At 42.3% G+C, this 15,066-nt stretch overlaps 1 protein-coding gene across 1 annotated transcript in view; it reads left to right on the top strand.

Annotated features, from left to right (window-relative positions):
• ARHGEF33 (Rho guanine nucleotide exchange factor 33) overlaps positions 1-15,066 on the top strand; it is a 49,893-nt gene that overhangs the window by 22,189 nt on the left and 12,638 nt on the right. The window contains exons 9-13 of the mRNA XM_061156121.1: positions 6,171-6,303; positions 7,958-8,041; positions 9,229-9,312; positions 12,500-12,648; positions 13,766-13,930. Of these exons, the coding sequence (XP_061012104.1) occupies positions 6,171-6,303; positions 7,958-8,041; positions 9,229-9,312; positions 12,500-12,648; positions 13,766-13,930 (615 nt within the window). The remainder of the gene's footprint in view (positions 1-6,170; positions 6,304-7,957; positions 8,042-9,228; positions 9,313-12,499; positions 12,649-13,765; positions 13,931-15,066) is intronic.

Raw genomic sequence — 15,066 nt, 5'->3', positions numbered from 1 at the left:
CATGTATTCATTGCCTTTGCTTTTCAGATTGATTAAAATTTAAGGTAAGTTGTTTATCGTTTCCACTTTGGGAATTCTGGTACTTATCAAGAGCTCCAGACATATACTTGGAAAAGAGAATAGTCAGTGACCACAGGTAACCGCTGGCAGGTCTCAACTTTTGACTTCCAGCAGATAAGAAAATGAGTGGAGTCTCTGGGGCTTTCAGTGGCTCTGGCATGTCTGTTAAGAATTTAAAGGGGAAAAGTGCAACAGTGAGGGAGGTATTCCTGTCTGTTGCCATCTGCATATTCCACTGGAAATCCTGGAAGAACCCCTGGAACCACTTCTCATGGGAGCACAGGGAATGGATGGGAATGGAGATCTGAAGTGGCCGTTAGATAAATGATACAGGGCTTAACATGGCTGTGAACTTGGACCTTTCTTACTATTTGTTCAGGAAATCCTGGTTAAGGTATGAGTCGCATGTGAGTGTAGTCATGTTATGGGGGCAGAGCTTCCATCGGGCCTCTGATGTGTTATAGCAACTTGCTAGTCCCCAGGTTACCACACCCCTCCCTCTATATCTGTTCCAAAACTTCAGATTTTCCCTGCTTCCCTCTCTGCTGAGAGAAAGCAGGAAGGAGAAACTTACAATTTGGTGGGGAAAGACTACTGTCATAAAGATGTAATAATCCAGATCAACTGAGGAAAAGGCCAAGCCAAATAAATGAGAAGTCTGGATGATGGATGACTAGAGACAAACACAGCATTACCACTTTAAGTATTCGACCAGGTGATATGCACTGGTGGTTCATGAAGTTGTGGGAAGCCTGAACTATATTTTCCAGATCCTTATCACCCCCACCCCCAATTTTGCTTGGCTTTGCAGCTGCCAGCAATAAACCCAATCACCAAAACACAATGTTCCTCCATCGAAGCGACTGATGTGAGAAAATGTTCCATGACAAACCCACAATTGCTTCACTATTTGCAAGAATTATTTCACTGCAAAACTGAGATAAATAGAAAGCTGTAAGAAACCAAAAAGGGTAACATGACACTGAAAGCTGTGAACAATAGAAGCTCTGGACTGGGTTTTACTTTCTGTGGGCACCTAGATCCTTACTGGCTCTTCCTTCCCCATCTGACCACTTGATTCCCCCTCCTTTACCCCATCCAGCTTGTCTGAACCTCCCAGATTACCCCTTCAGCCCTCCAAGAAGTCTCTCTGGCCTCTTGCTATCTTGCTGGTGCCAAAGGTTTGCTCAGTTCACATTAAAACCCAGCTAAAACCCAGTCTACCTTTTGATGTGGCTTTGCCTCCACATCTATGAGTCTGAGCCAGCAGCATCTCTTTCTAGCCTCTGAAAATGTGGGATGGGGTAAGGAGAGTGAAAGAAAGGATTGTTTGCTCCAGCATACAGTAATCAGGCTCCATGCTTGGGTACTTCATTTACTTCGTGAAATCTTCACAAGAACCTGTGATTCCTACCTGATAGATGAAGAAACTCAGGTCCAGTGAGGTTTGAAGTCACATAACCAACTGAAGCCAGAGCTCAAACCCAGGCCTGTCTCGTGCTCTTTCAACATCACACTGCTTCTCGAAGGACCATGTGATTTCAAAGATACCACCTTGACTGACAGCGATACGCCAGGTGCCTCAACCAGAAGCTGACTTTGTCTCTTCCTGCTTCATAAATCAGGCTTCTCCCTTCTGCCCATTTGTCCTTACTTCAGATCTCAGCTGACCCGTCAAATAGGGGAATGTTTTTAGTTCACAGAAGCTCTTTTCTGCTTGACCTCTCTTCTACTTCTCATGACCCATTACTAAGGAAGAAGTGGGCTTTCCCCCAAATCCTGAGATGAAAAATAATTAAAACTATCATTTAAACTACCTTCCTCAAGAAAGTAAGATAATGGTTATTTCTCATACCCATGATGATGCTATTTATATTAGTTATCTGCTAAACTGATCCTCTTTTTTGTTTTCATTGCCCAAGAACAGAAAAGCTTCAACTCAGTAATCTTAGTGCTAATATGAAATCTCTGGTTCTGAGCTTTGCTGTGCTTAGTCACTTAGTCATGTCCTATTCTTTGCGACCCCATGGACTATAGCCTGCCAGGTTCCTCTGTTCATGGGGATTCTCCAGGCAAGAATACTGGAGTGGGTTGCCATGCCCTCCTCCAGGGGCTCTTCCCCCACCCAGGGATCTAACCCAGGTCTCCTGCATTGCAGGTGATTCTTTACCACCTGAACCACCAGGGAAGCTCCTCTGAGCTTTGCAACATCACCCTTTTCCTACTGTTGTTGATTGAGTCGCTAAGTCATGTCTGACTCTTTGTGACACCATGGATTGTAGCCCACCAGGCTCCTCTGTCCATGGGATTTCCCAGGCAAGAATACTGGTTGCCATTTCCTTCTTCAGGGGATCTTCCAGACCCAGGGATCAAAGCTGAGTCTCTTGCATCTTCTGCATTGGCAGATGGATTCTTTACCACTAAGCCACCAGGGAAGCCCTACTCTTTTCCTACCTGAGGTTAGAGCTTCATCCTCCTCCTCAATTCACAGTGTTTCTTTTTTCCTAAGTTTTCTGAAGCCTCCACGTGTAGCCTCTTTATTTAAATAGATCAGCGGAATGAAATACAGAACAGAATGAGATTATTCCTCTTCTCTATTGGCATTTTTCCTCCCATGCAAAGATGAAAATTACCTTATGAACATTTACCTTTCCCATCACAAACCACAAGCCTTCTGCATTTTCTGCCCTCATTGAAAAGTCACCTGGGGGTGAAAACAACACCCAAAAGTACAAACCTGATGCTCAAACCTGAGGTTGCCACATCTTCTCAAACCTATAAAATAAAACTTAAGGTTTTCCCTAGAAAAACATGAAGTGCTCAGGAGTCTCTGCAGGCTGCTTCCAGCCAGCCCTGCCCCTGGCTGAAATTGCCGGATGCGGCAGGAGCAAGGCTGCCAGTGGAAACCCGAGGGGAAAGTGTGGGCTGTTGTCCACTGGTAGAAGGATCACAGATGTTGGAGTTCTTGGCTTTTTCTGGTATGTTTCACCGACACAGAGCCACTACCTCAGGCTTGAATTGTCCTGCCTGAACTCTTGTCGGGAGGGTTAAAGTCAGCCCCATAGGATTTGCCAGTTAGCCTTTAAAGCTGAACCCCAGAGCGACATCCTCCAAGAGCTCAACCAACTTCAAATCACCACTAGGTGGCACATGTTTTTATTATCATCAATGCCTCATCTTGCAGCTGAAGCTCAGGAGTTGTTTTGACCTAGGTTACTAATTTAAAACTATAACTGGATGTTCATCGATTGCTTTTAGTTTATTCCCCTTGTTGCTTAAGTACTGTCTTGCAGGAGTTGAAATTACTTTGAAGGCTTTAGAAAGAATAAACTTCTCATGTTGCCATAATCTCACCCCTGGTAAGGAACAGAAAATAGGTTGAGCACTTAACATTTTTGTCCTAATGAAAAAGTTGCTTCTGGGAGTCAGGTCAGGCTCCAGGCAAAATAGTGAAATAGGTTAAGTGTGTCTATACTTCTCGCTTCTTTCTCCCTCTGCTCCTCATTTCCTGGCTCACCTCCTCTACACTCTACCCTAATTTCAAATATTATCCTTATTAAATTAAAAAAAACCTTAAAGCCTGTTTTCAATATTTGGTACAGAAAGTGAAAAGTGAAAGTGAAAGTTGTTCAGTCATGTCAAACTCTTTGTGATCCCATGGACTATACAGTCCATGGGATTCTCCAGGCCAGAATACTAGAGTAGGTAGCCTTTCCCTTCTCAAGGGAATCTTCCCAACCCAGGGATCAAATCAGGTCTTCCACATTGCAGGCAGATTCTTTACTAGCTGAGCCATAAGGGAAGCCCAAGAATACTGCAGTGGGTAGCCTATCCCTTCTTCAGCAGATCTTCCTGACCCAGGAATCCAGCCAGGGTCTCCTGCTTTGCAGGCGGATTCTTTACAAACTGAGCTATCAGGGAAGCCATTTGGCACAGAATCCACCTTAAATCATTGCTCTTCATGTAACTTACATGCTTCCGTGAAACTTAATGAGAGTATTAGCCTTTTGTGATCCCCGTCCTAAAACCTTACACTGTCATTCCAGCGGACTGTCCACAAGGCACCTGGACTCCAACCGAGTTACCAACTGTCCAACTCTGCAAGGACAATGGTCATAGTGTAACAGAAGACAGCTTTCTTGAAAGAAAGGAAAAGAAAGGACAGCATAGGGCAAAAAAGGAAGGAAAAAAGGGCAGGAAGGAAGGAGAGAAAAAGAAGAGATAAATCAAGACATTTTATACCAGCCTACACTGACCACCCATCACAATCTCAGATCTTACCACTGTGCCCTAACATTTCGCAGTGTCACACCAGGAATATTGCCTGTAGTCACTGTCAGCATCTGGGTGGGGAGAAATCTTTCACGCCTAGGTCTTTTGCGGGTGTAGTGTTTCACTCTTTCAGTGTGATCAGTTCTGCTTTCCTCCATCAGCTTTATGGTTTTTCCCAGTTAGACTGTCTCCTAGCCACGCCTCCAAATTCCCTCTGATGTGGACAGGGATTACTTAGGTCTTCCGAGCCTGTTATACCAGCCCTAGCACAGATCAGGAGGCCTCTCCTCCTGTGCTTAGGGATCAGTGGGCTTCACATACATGGAGACTCAAGGCACAGGGACTGGAGGGGTTGGCAGACTGGAGTAGAAGGAATCTTTGTCCCTTTTCATGGGAGGCTGGCATTTGTGTGTCTACTCTGAGCTGCAACCACAAGGGACTTTTCTTTGCTTGGAGGTGGGCTGAAAACTCCTCCTTCCAAACTGGTGTTCTTCCTACTGTTCTCAACAGAAGTCTGCTTGTTTGAGGGTGGCAAAGTACCCCAACTGTCCAAAGTACCCCAACTCATTTACTCTTGGTAGACCCTTGGGGAAATATCCAAATAAGTCAGACTCTCGGCAAGTGACAAGCAGGCCAACACTTTCATCTCTATTAAACTTGTAGCCCTGGCAGCTCTCGCCTTTTGAGACAGACCCACATTCTGCCTATGGAATGTATTCTCTGCTTTTCCTTTACTATGGCTCGCCCTTGAGTTCTTTTCTGCATAAAGCCGAGAACTCTTACTTGGTGGCCTGTCCCAGGAACCTGCCCGAGACCTGGGACATAACCATCCTCTCCTGCCTCATTTTCCTGCAACTTCTTTACAAAGGATATTAATAAATCTACTTCTTACCTGAAACAAAAGAATCAAGAAAACCAACCAAACCAACATGAAAAACGTTGTGGTCTTGAAAGCACAGGGGAACTTACTTTCAGTTCCCCCAAATTACCAAGCTGGAGCTGACATCCTTGCTGTAGTCCAGCAAGGCTCTACTCCTGTTTCTTCCTTCCTCACTCCTCAGGCCTCTGCTCACCCCGCTTCTCCATCCAATCCACCTTCTCCTTCCTCCCATGATTCTCTTTCTGATTCTCCTCTCCATCCCATCCTCCTCTGACTTCTCTTCTTTCCTTCATTTCCTCTGAAATAAATGAGACACACGGAGATAAAGGGCAGAGGGTGGGAGAGCAGGGGGGGTGCTCAGCAAAACTGGGACCAGCAGGCCAGACCTACTCTGTAGCCTCCTCTGGCAAGACTCCATCCATTCCCAGATTCCTCTTAGAAACTGAAGGAAAGGGGGAAAGTAACACTTTTATGCCCTCATCCCCTGAACTTTCAGTTGCCAGCTTTAAACGAAACTTCCTCCTTCTCTAAGTACAGTTGGTAGCTATGAATGGCCAAGTGCCACCTTAGTGCTGTCATCTGCAACATGAATTAGAATAGATGATTTGCACATCAAGTGGGAAGAACTTTAAAACATTGAAAAAGGTTTCCCTTAAAATTTTGCTGTCATCTAAATAAGAGTGTACCGTTTTGCTTTGAAAAGGCCACTCAAGTGAAGTGCTCTTTACTAGTTCAATACACATTTGAACAGGAGTCATCAGTAAAGGGGTCTTGCTGTGGTCTGAGGTTACCTGCTGTGAGGTTGACAGTGACAAACTTTTTTTTGAATACTAAAGGCAGACCTGTGACTCAAAGTATTTTGAATGACTGGGAAAACTGGACTTGTTCCATATGTTCTTGAAGAACCTTTTCTTCTCTACACCTGGTTTGTGTGATCCTGTCCCTATTCTGTTTCAAGCCTCTTCCCTGGCTCTTTACGGTACATTGTCCAGCAGCACCTGGATTTGCTTCATGCTCTGCAGGAAAGGGTCTTGAAGTGGCCACGCCAAGGAGTCCTTGGAGATTTATTCCTTAAGTTAACAAATGATGAGGTAAGTTTTTTTCTTAATCCTTTATAAACTTGAATTACATGCATCTGTGTCTTCCCTGTCCATTTCTCTTAAAGGAGAATCTAGAATCAGTGGATTTCAGAGTCCGAGGAGATCTAGTCTAACCTCCTTGTTCTACAGATAATGAAATAAAGTTCAGAGAAAAAATCATGGTTGAAATTACCCAGCTTTCTAGATATTTGTAGATCTGTGGCTAGAACCCAAGTCTTTTAACTTCCAGTTCATCATTTTTCTGCTGAACTATAACTGCCCCCATTGAATATGATGTGTATGTGTGTGTGTATATATATACATGCACATATATATCCATCCATACATATAAAATACATATATGAACATTTGTATATATGTATATGCTTTCACACAATTTCACTTCTTAAAGATTTTTAAAAATGTGATGGGTAGCTATTTGTCTAGAATGTTTTTTGTTTTCACTTTCTTGGAGAAAGGATGCTAAGTTTTTTAAATCTCTGTAATGTTCTTTAAAAAATATATGATTTAGGTCGCAAGCTGCAAACTCAAATGCCTACAGGGCCAGCAGATGACATTAGTAAGTAGAAGTGAGCTGAATGTAATTCAATGAAGGAATACTACTGGGAAGTGAGCTTAAGTGGAGCACATATGCTTTGCTATAAGGAATAGCTGCTCATCTTTATCCAATTATTATGCAGGAAAAAAGGACTAGAGTTGCCAGATATGGTATTTTAAGAGAAGTGGAAAGTCCAGAATTTTGTGTGAAATTTTATTTTTAAAATATTGCATGGGTTAATTGAAATTGGTCTGCAAGTCAGATTTTACCTTCAGTTGACCTCTGTATATGAATGATTCATAATACAAGTTTACAAATTATTTACTTGTATAGAGTGGATGTAATGCCATCCCTCTAAACTCACTTTTACTCATTTGTATTCAATGTGCTTTCTTGAGCTGAGAATTGTTATACCTATGGGAAAATAACTTTGAGAGGTGAGAACTGTTTTCCTGAGGGGATATTCCGTAGGTGAATAAGAAATTAGTGGAAAAAGTCGAGAATTCCAGATCTAAACCCTCTGAGGTGAGTTGGAAAAAGTTCCTCATTTGGATGTAGATGATTGAAGCAGAGAGTAATTAAAAAACAAAATTTGCATTTTTATCATTTAACTGTTTAAAATATTTTTTCAACTTACATGGCACCTTCTTTCTGCTTTGGTTTATCATTTCACTTTAATTAAAGCAGGGATACTGAGTTTTGGTTTCCAAGTCCATAGGACTATTTTCCTTAAAACCAAAAAGATTTTTTAAAAGGTGAATAAAAAAACAAAACAAATATTACTAAACACATTTAATGAATGATTAAAATAATCTCTGCAAAGTACTCCTTTATATATGCATGAGTCTGCCTGCCAATGCAGGAGACGCAAGAGATGTGAGTTTGATCCCTGGGACAAGAAGATCCCCTGATGTAGGAAACGGCAACCCACTCCAATATTCTTGCCTGGGAAATCCCATGGACAGAGGAGCCTGGTGGTCTATAGTGCATGGGCTCCCAAAGAACTGACCATGACTGAGCAACTGAGCACACACAAGCATAAACATACTAATTATTATCATTCCTGTCTCCAAGTTCTTACCATGACCTTTTCTGTTTGTTTTCAAGAATAATTTTTTGGATTATTATGTTGCTTACCTGAGGGACTTGCCTGAATGCATCTCTTTGGTTCATGTGGTTGTTCTGAAGGAGGTAAGTTAACTCTATGTTTGCATTCTCCTTTGGTTACATGTGTGACTACATTTTGTTGCTCACCTTTCCAGAAAACACAGCACATGCACTCTGAGCTTGTTCTCCAGGCTGCGGGATGGCTTGAACAAAGCCACTGACTCTCCTCCCTGGGGTTCAAGGAGCCACTCAAGGATCAGTGCCATTGCTTTGGTCTTTGCCCTTCCTTACTGAACTTCTGTTCCATTCCACTGGAAATACAGACAAAGTAAACAAATATTCTAACCAGAGATCCTCAGGCTGCAGTTTGCAACCTTAACGGGTTTGGGGCTTTATAGACTTAGACATATTAATCTGAATATTAAATTCATGTCATATTGTGTCTGTCATTTTATAAGATTATAAAATGGCTCTAGTCATGTTGCTTTAAGTATTGCTACTGCAGTGATATATTAGATGCTCAATAAGCACATATACATGTAAAGCAATTCTAGTTATTTTAGGTCAATAGAAAAGTACTATACCAGAAGCTCTAAAGCTAAGAGTTAATTAAGTTTCACAAGAGGTGAGAGGCTCTCTTAACTTTCTACTTCAACCTCTGACTGTTCTCAACCCAGTATAATACCTACCACATATTAGCACTCAGCAAATATTGATTGAGTCAGCCAAAAATTTCATGGGGGTTTTTACATAAGATGTTATAGAAAAACCCAAATGAACTTTTTGACCAACGTAATATTTGAGAAAGGAGAAAGGAAGAGAAGGGACATGAAGAAAGTTCAGCATGTTTCCTGTTGCCAACCGATTTCTCCCTTCTTCATTCTCATGAGGTTCAAAGCACCTTTAATGCCTTTTGGTAAAAACATTGTACAGATTACTTAAGAACCTTAACAAATTTAGTCCACTTAAGTCTAATTTATTGAGTGCTCACTTTGCTAAGATGGTGTTGGCGGGTGGGGAGGAGGAGGAGGTGGTTTGGACACTTGGGTAGATTCTAAAGAAGAATATGACACGCTCCTTGTTAGCAAAGAGGTGTCTTCTTGAGCATGTCCCTGAATAAGTAGCCTCTCCAATGACAGATCAATGTTTCATGACACTCTCCATGAAGAAAATGCTCTAGTAAGCCCTTGCTACTCTAGTAGAACTGACCTCAGTTTTGCAGCCAGATCTGGAGGCACCCTGAAGACTGACTCCAACTTTCTTTCATTCAGGGTGATGAAGAGATTAAGTCTGACATCTACACATTGTTTTTTCACATAGTCCAGCGCATCCCTGAATATCTGATACATCTACAGGTAGGCATGGCTGGTCAAGCCACCAAACTGATTTTCATGCTAAACAGTTGTTTTGGGCTTCCAATGAAAAGACACCATAAAGGGTCAAGGAATCATTAATATTTCTAAAAAGTGTTTGAATGATTTAGATTTTTATGATTACCCTATCTCTACCTTGTGGTATGAGCTAAAATCTCATCCTCAAAAGTTTTTGGCTCAGGATGCCAAAAAGGAAATTCTGTCTTTATTTACCAGCAATTCACACCTATGCTGACCCAGGATCTTTCTATGGCAGCTCCTGCCAGATACTGGGAACCTCTTCAGTTCCTTCCATCTTGGTTCCACAGCCATCTAAATTCACCTCCACTCCCAGCCCTACCCCTTGGGTATCTAAGAAATATCTATACAACCTCCCCACTTACCTGCTATTCTGACTACTTTCTTTTGACTTGTGTCCAAGGATCTACCATACTTTGCTTATGTCTTGTGTCATGAAAGAAGCATGGAGAAGCTGATGAGCTGACATCATCACACCATTTTCCTATAGGCTTGTAGCATCTTAGAGGCAGTAGAGTTGAGAGAGACTCATCAACACCCCTACCAGTCCCTCTTCTTCCCACTACCCACCTGTTCTGGTTTAATTGCTGACTGATTTTTTCTAAGCAATTCAGTGAAAGTATCTCAGAACTGCTTGGAATTTGTCTCAGGTAGAAGTAGCCCAGTATTAATAATAAAAAGACTTTCAATTGTATATGGCTTAATATCTTGAAATCATTCTTTCATAATAATTATCTAATTTAATCTTCAACTATCCCATGAAACTGGTATCATTATTAACACTTTAGATAGTGGAGAGACAAAGAAGTAATTTGCCCAAGTTAAGATATTTGGTTGGTGAAAAAAAATATAGGCTTGAAACCCAGGTCCTGCAAGCAGTGTGTAAGTAAGCAAACAAGAACCTAGAGTCTACTCTCTGGTTTGAGTTCAAATCCTGGCTTTGATCTTCATTAGATGTGTGACCCAGTGAAGATTATTTAACTTCACTGTGCCTTGATTTCCTTCTTTGTTAAATGGAGGTAATAATGGTACCTATCTAACTGGGGTTTGGGCAAAAGTTAAATGAGAAAATTATGTAAATGACTTAGTGCTTAGCAATGGGAAGCACTCAGTAACTGTTCAGTTCAATTCAGTTCCTTCGCTCAGTAGTGTCCGACTCTTTGCGACCCCATGGACTGCAGCACGCCAGGCCTCCCTGTCTATCACCAACTCCCAGAGTTTACTCAAACTCATGTTCATTGAGTCGGTGATGCCATCCAACCATCTTATCCTCTCTCATCTCCTTCTCCTCCTGCCTTCAATCTTTCCCAGCATCAGGGTCTTTTCAAATGAGTCAACTCTTCACATGAGGTGACCAAAGTATTGGAATTTCAGCTTCAGCATCAGTCCTTCCAACAAACACCCAGGACTGATCTCCTTTAGGATGGACTGGTTGGATCTCCTTGCAGTCCAAGGGACTCTCAAGAGTCTTCTCCAACACCACAGTTCAAAAGCGTCAATTCTTCGGTGCTCAGCTTTCTTTATAGTCCAACTCTCACATCCATATGTGACTACTGGAAAAACCATAGCCTTGACTAGATGGACCTTTGTTGGCAAAGTAATGTCTCTGCTTTTTAATATGCTGTCTAAGTTGGTCATAACTTTTCTTCCAAGGAGTAAGCATCTTTTAATTTCATGGCTGCAGTCACCATCTGCAGTGATTTTGGAGCTCCCCAAAGTAAAGTCTGTCACTGTTTCCACTGTTTCCCCATCTATTTGCCATGAAATGGTGGGACCAGATGCCATGATCTTTGTTTTCTGAATGTTGAGCTTTAAGCCAAATTTTTCACTCTCCACTTTCACTTTCATTCAAAAGGCTCTTTAGTTCTTTGCTTTCTGTCATAAGGGTGGTGTCATCTGCATATTTGAGGTTATTGATATTTCTCCCTGCAATCTTGATTCCAGCTTGTGCTTCATCCAGCCCAGCATTTCTCATGATGTAGTCTGCATATAGGTTAAATAAGCAGGGTGACAATATACAGCCTTGACATACTCCTTTTCCTATTTGGAACCAGTCTGTTGTTCCATGTCCAGTTCTAACTGCTGCTTCCTGACCTGCATACAGGTTTCTCAAGAGGAAGGTCAGGTGGTCTGGTATTCCCGTCTCTTGAAGAATTTTCCACAGTTTTTGGTGATCCACCCAGACAAAGGCTTTGGCATAGTCAATAAAGCAGAAATAGATATTTTTCTGGAACTCTCTTGCTTTTTTGATGGCCCAGCGGATGTTACAATTTGATCTCTGCTTCCTCTGCCTATTCTAAAACCAGCTTGAACATCGGAAGTTCACGGTTCATGTACTGTTGAAGCCTGGCTTGGAGAGCTTTGGGCATTGGTTTACTAGCATGTGAGACAAGTGCAATGGTGTGGTAGTTTGAGCATTCTGTGGCATTGCCTTTCTTTGGGATTGGAATGAAAACTGACCTTTTCCAGTCCTGTGGCCACTACTGAGTTTTCCAAATTTGCCGGCATATTGAGCGCAGCACTTTCACAGCATCATCTTTGAGGATTTGAAATAGCTCAACTGGAATTCCATCATCTTCACTAGCTTTGTTCGTAGTGATGCTTCCTAAGTCCCACTTGACTTTGCATTCCAGAATGTCTGGCTCTAGGTGAGTAATCATACCATTGTGATTATCTGGGTCATGAAGATCTTTTTTGTATAGTTCTTCAGTAACTGTTAGCTTTCCCAAACCCAACCAGCATTCATGTTTCACTACAGCACAGCAGGCATTGTAATGGGAGGGGGTGCTAGGCCAGGCTTGATCATAACGTCCCCCTACTTCCAGCCCTGATGCCTGACATTCTCACCATTGGTTAGAGACAATAATTGTTAGAATGGCTCCATTACTTCAGAGATCTAATTAGTAGATCCTTCTAATTTTCCACATGTTCAAATTCAACTCAAACAGGAGCAAAAATGACTGTTATTTTCCCGAGGTGCGATGGACAAAGGGAACAACAAGTTTGACTTTTCAGTTTGTAATTAAATTGGCCATTGTTTTGAGTAAGTGGCTACCAAACCCTCACAGCATATCAAGGCAAGGTACACAAGAGACAAAACAACTTTTCATTCTAACTCTGTAATGCTGCTTCCTTTTTTTCTTCCATCCAGAATGTCCTGAAGTTTACAGAGCAGGAACACCCTGACTATTACCTACTTCTGGTGTGTGTTCAGCGCCTGCGAGTATTTATCTCACACTACACCCTGCTGTTTCAGTGCAATGAGGATTTGCTTATTCAGAAACGGAAAAAGCTCAAGAAGTAAGGTTCTGATGGTGAAGTTTAGAGGGTTGACCAAAGGTTTCTGAGAACAGGGATACACATGGTCAATGTGAGTGTCTGTTGCAAGTAAACAGATTGTATGTAAAGTAGCGGAAATTCAGTGGTGGAGACAGAAGAGAAGAGAGAAGGGAATGGAAGAGAGGTGGCCAGGCTGGCTACAGGAGGGAGGTACTTACCAGCTGGTAGAACTCACTTTAGAAAAATAAGCAAGTTTGCTGTAATGTTTACGTGGACCTTCTATTATCTCATGTTGCTAACCATCTCAAAAATAGTTATCTTGCTAAACTTGCCTGGTTTAAAATTGCAGTTTAAAGGCCAAAATCTGATTTCTTTCATTAACTCAAGAAATATTTATTGAGCACCTATGGTATATCATGGAGAAGGAAATGGCAACCCACTCCAGTGTTCTTGCCTGGAGAACAGGGGAGCCTGGTGGGCTGCCATCTATGGGGTTGCACACAGCTGCAGTGACTTAGCAGCATGGTATATCAAATACTGTTATGCAAACTGAATACACTGCAAAGAACAAAACAGTCAAAAATTGTTGCCACGTGCAGCTTACTTTTTAGACCTGGAGAGCCAGGTAATAAATAAGATAGATGCTTTTACGTGCTATGGATAAAAATAAAACAAATAAGGGAGAGGGTGGTGGTTGAACAGATTTCACACTAAGAAGAAATAGGAAGGACAGGAAAATCTGGTCTTCAAAGGAACAGAAGCAACTCATAACAAAGCTTCCTAATAACCCGGATTTTTTCCAACCTCATCTCAATCCAATGAGGAAGACAGAATTATTTCTATCCGTGCTTCACATTAGAAGAAGATGCTATCCTCCAAGTCAGGGCTCCTCTAATGGATGACATCTCCCCATACTCCCCCTATCCCTAAACTCAGTTCAGCCAATTGATCAGCATCCCTACCCCCACCTAGCAGTCAGCTTGCACTCTAATATACCAGCAACTTAGTTTGTAGAGCGCCTGGGGAGAGCGAGAACCTCACAGCTGAGATTCACCTGAGAAACTGTACTTTGCTTGGTATAATCTATACATTCAGAGAGCTGATTTTCCACTGAGAATTATTACCTCCACTCTGTTAGGTCATCCATGGCGAAGCTGTACAAAGGGCTGGCTTCCCAGTGTGCAAACGCCGGGCAAGACGCTTCTCCCACTGCAGGCCCTGAGGCTGTCCGTGACAGTGGCATCCACTCCGAAGAGATGCTGCAACCCTACCCTTCCGCTCCCAGTTCCGGCCCTGCTGTCACGTAAGCACCCGTTGCTGTGGAAAGGCTCATGACAATGCCCTCGCGTCCCAGGCGGTCTGTATGGGGTAGCAGGCCAGTCTGTGTGGGGTAGCAAACCAGCTTAGATTAGGAGTATGATTTACAGGGCTCCTTCCTCCCACTCCCATCAGGTCTATATGTGGCAGGCAAACAGCTGACCCAATGTCTGGATCCCAGAGGAAGGCACTCATGTTAAGGAGCAGGCCTAGAAGCTGGAGGTTACTCCCAACAAGGTTACCACACGTAACCATCCCCCACCTACAGCATGTGTCTCTCAAGTTTTGCACAATGATAGATTGGAAGGGAGTGCCATAAGATGACAGGAAGGCATTTTATAGCTCTCAGAAGAGTGGGGCTTTAATGTCTCCAAGAGATACAGTGGGAAAAAAAGCTATCCCAGCCAGGGGTCAGAGGAAGTCTGGGCTCTGAGGATGAGACATTGGTCTGAGATGATGCAGAATATTGATTAGCATCTCCCAATTTTCCTTGAAGCTGCTTCAGAAATAGACTTCATGACCTCTGTTCTTCACTTACAACAGCTTCTCTGAAAGCTGTTCTGGGTCATGAATGGGTGTGATCATTGTTAAAGTCTCTGCACACAACCTTTTCAAACACTAAACTGGTTTTTCCATTTAGCAAACTTCTTGATGATCTTTAGGGTAAGGATTAGGCCACATATCTGGAACTCATTTTACCTCTGAAGGATAAGTGGACTTGGGCCACCTCTGAAACTAGGACTTCTGGAAGGATCAGGGAAACCAAAACTCAAAATTCCAAATCCCCACTTTACCAAATATAGACAATTCTCCCCAAACTAATTCCTCGGACTATAATTTCTGCTTTGGGTTTTATTAAGGAAAAATTAGAAATCATGCAAAAAGCTACTTTTCTAATATTATAATATTAGAGAGAGAAGCAGTTGAGCTTATTTCATTTTTTAATCACTAGTTTTTAGAATGCAAATTACAATCATGGAAGGAGCAACTGATCAATAACTCAAATCCTGTTTGCTTTTTGCCTTCATCTCTTAAATTGAGAACACTTAGCAGTAAGAGATGGTGGAGAAGGAAATGGCAACCCACACCAGTATTCTTGCCTGGAGAATCCCATGGACAGAG

This window comes from Dama dama, chromosome 11 (genome assembly GCF_033118175.1).
Source record: "Dama dama isolate Ldn47 chromosome 11, ASM3311817v1, whole genome shotgun sequence".
Classification (NCBI taxonomy): Eukaryota; Metazoa; Chordata; class Mammalia; order Artiodactyla; family Cervidae; genus Dama; species Dama dama.
Note: the sequence above shows the minus strand (reverse complement) of the source record. Positions and strands in the feature narration are given on the sequence as shown.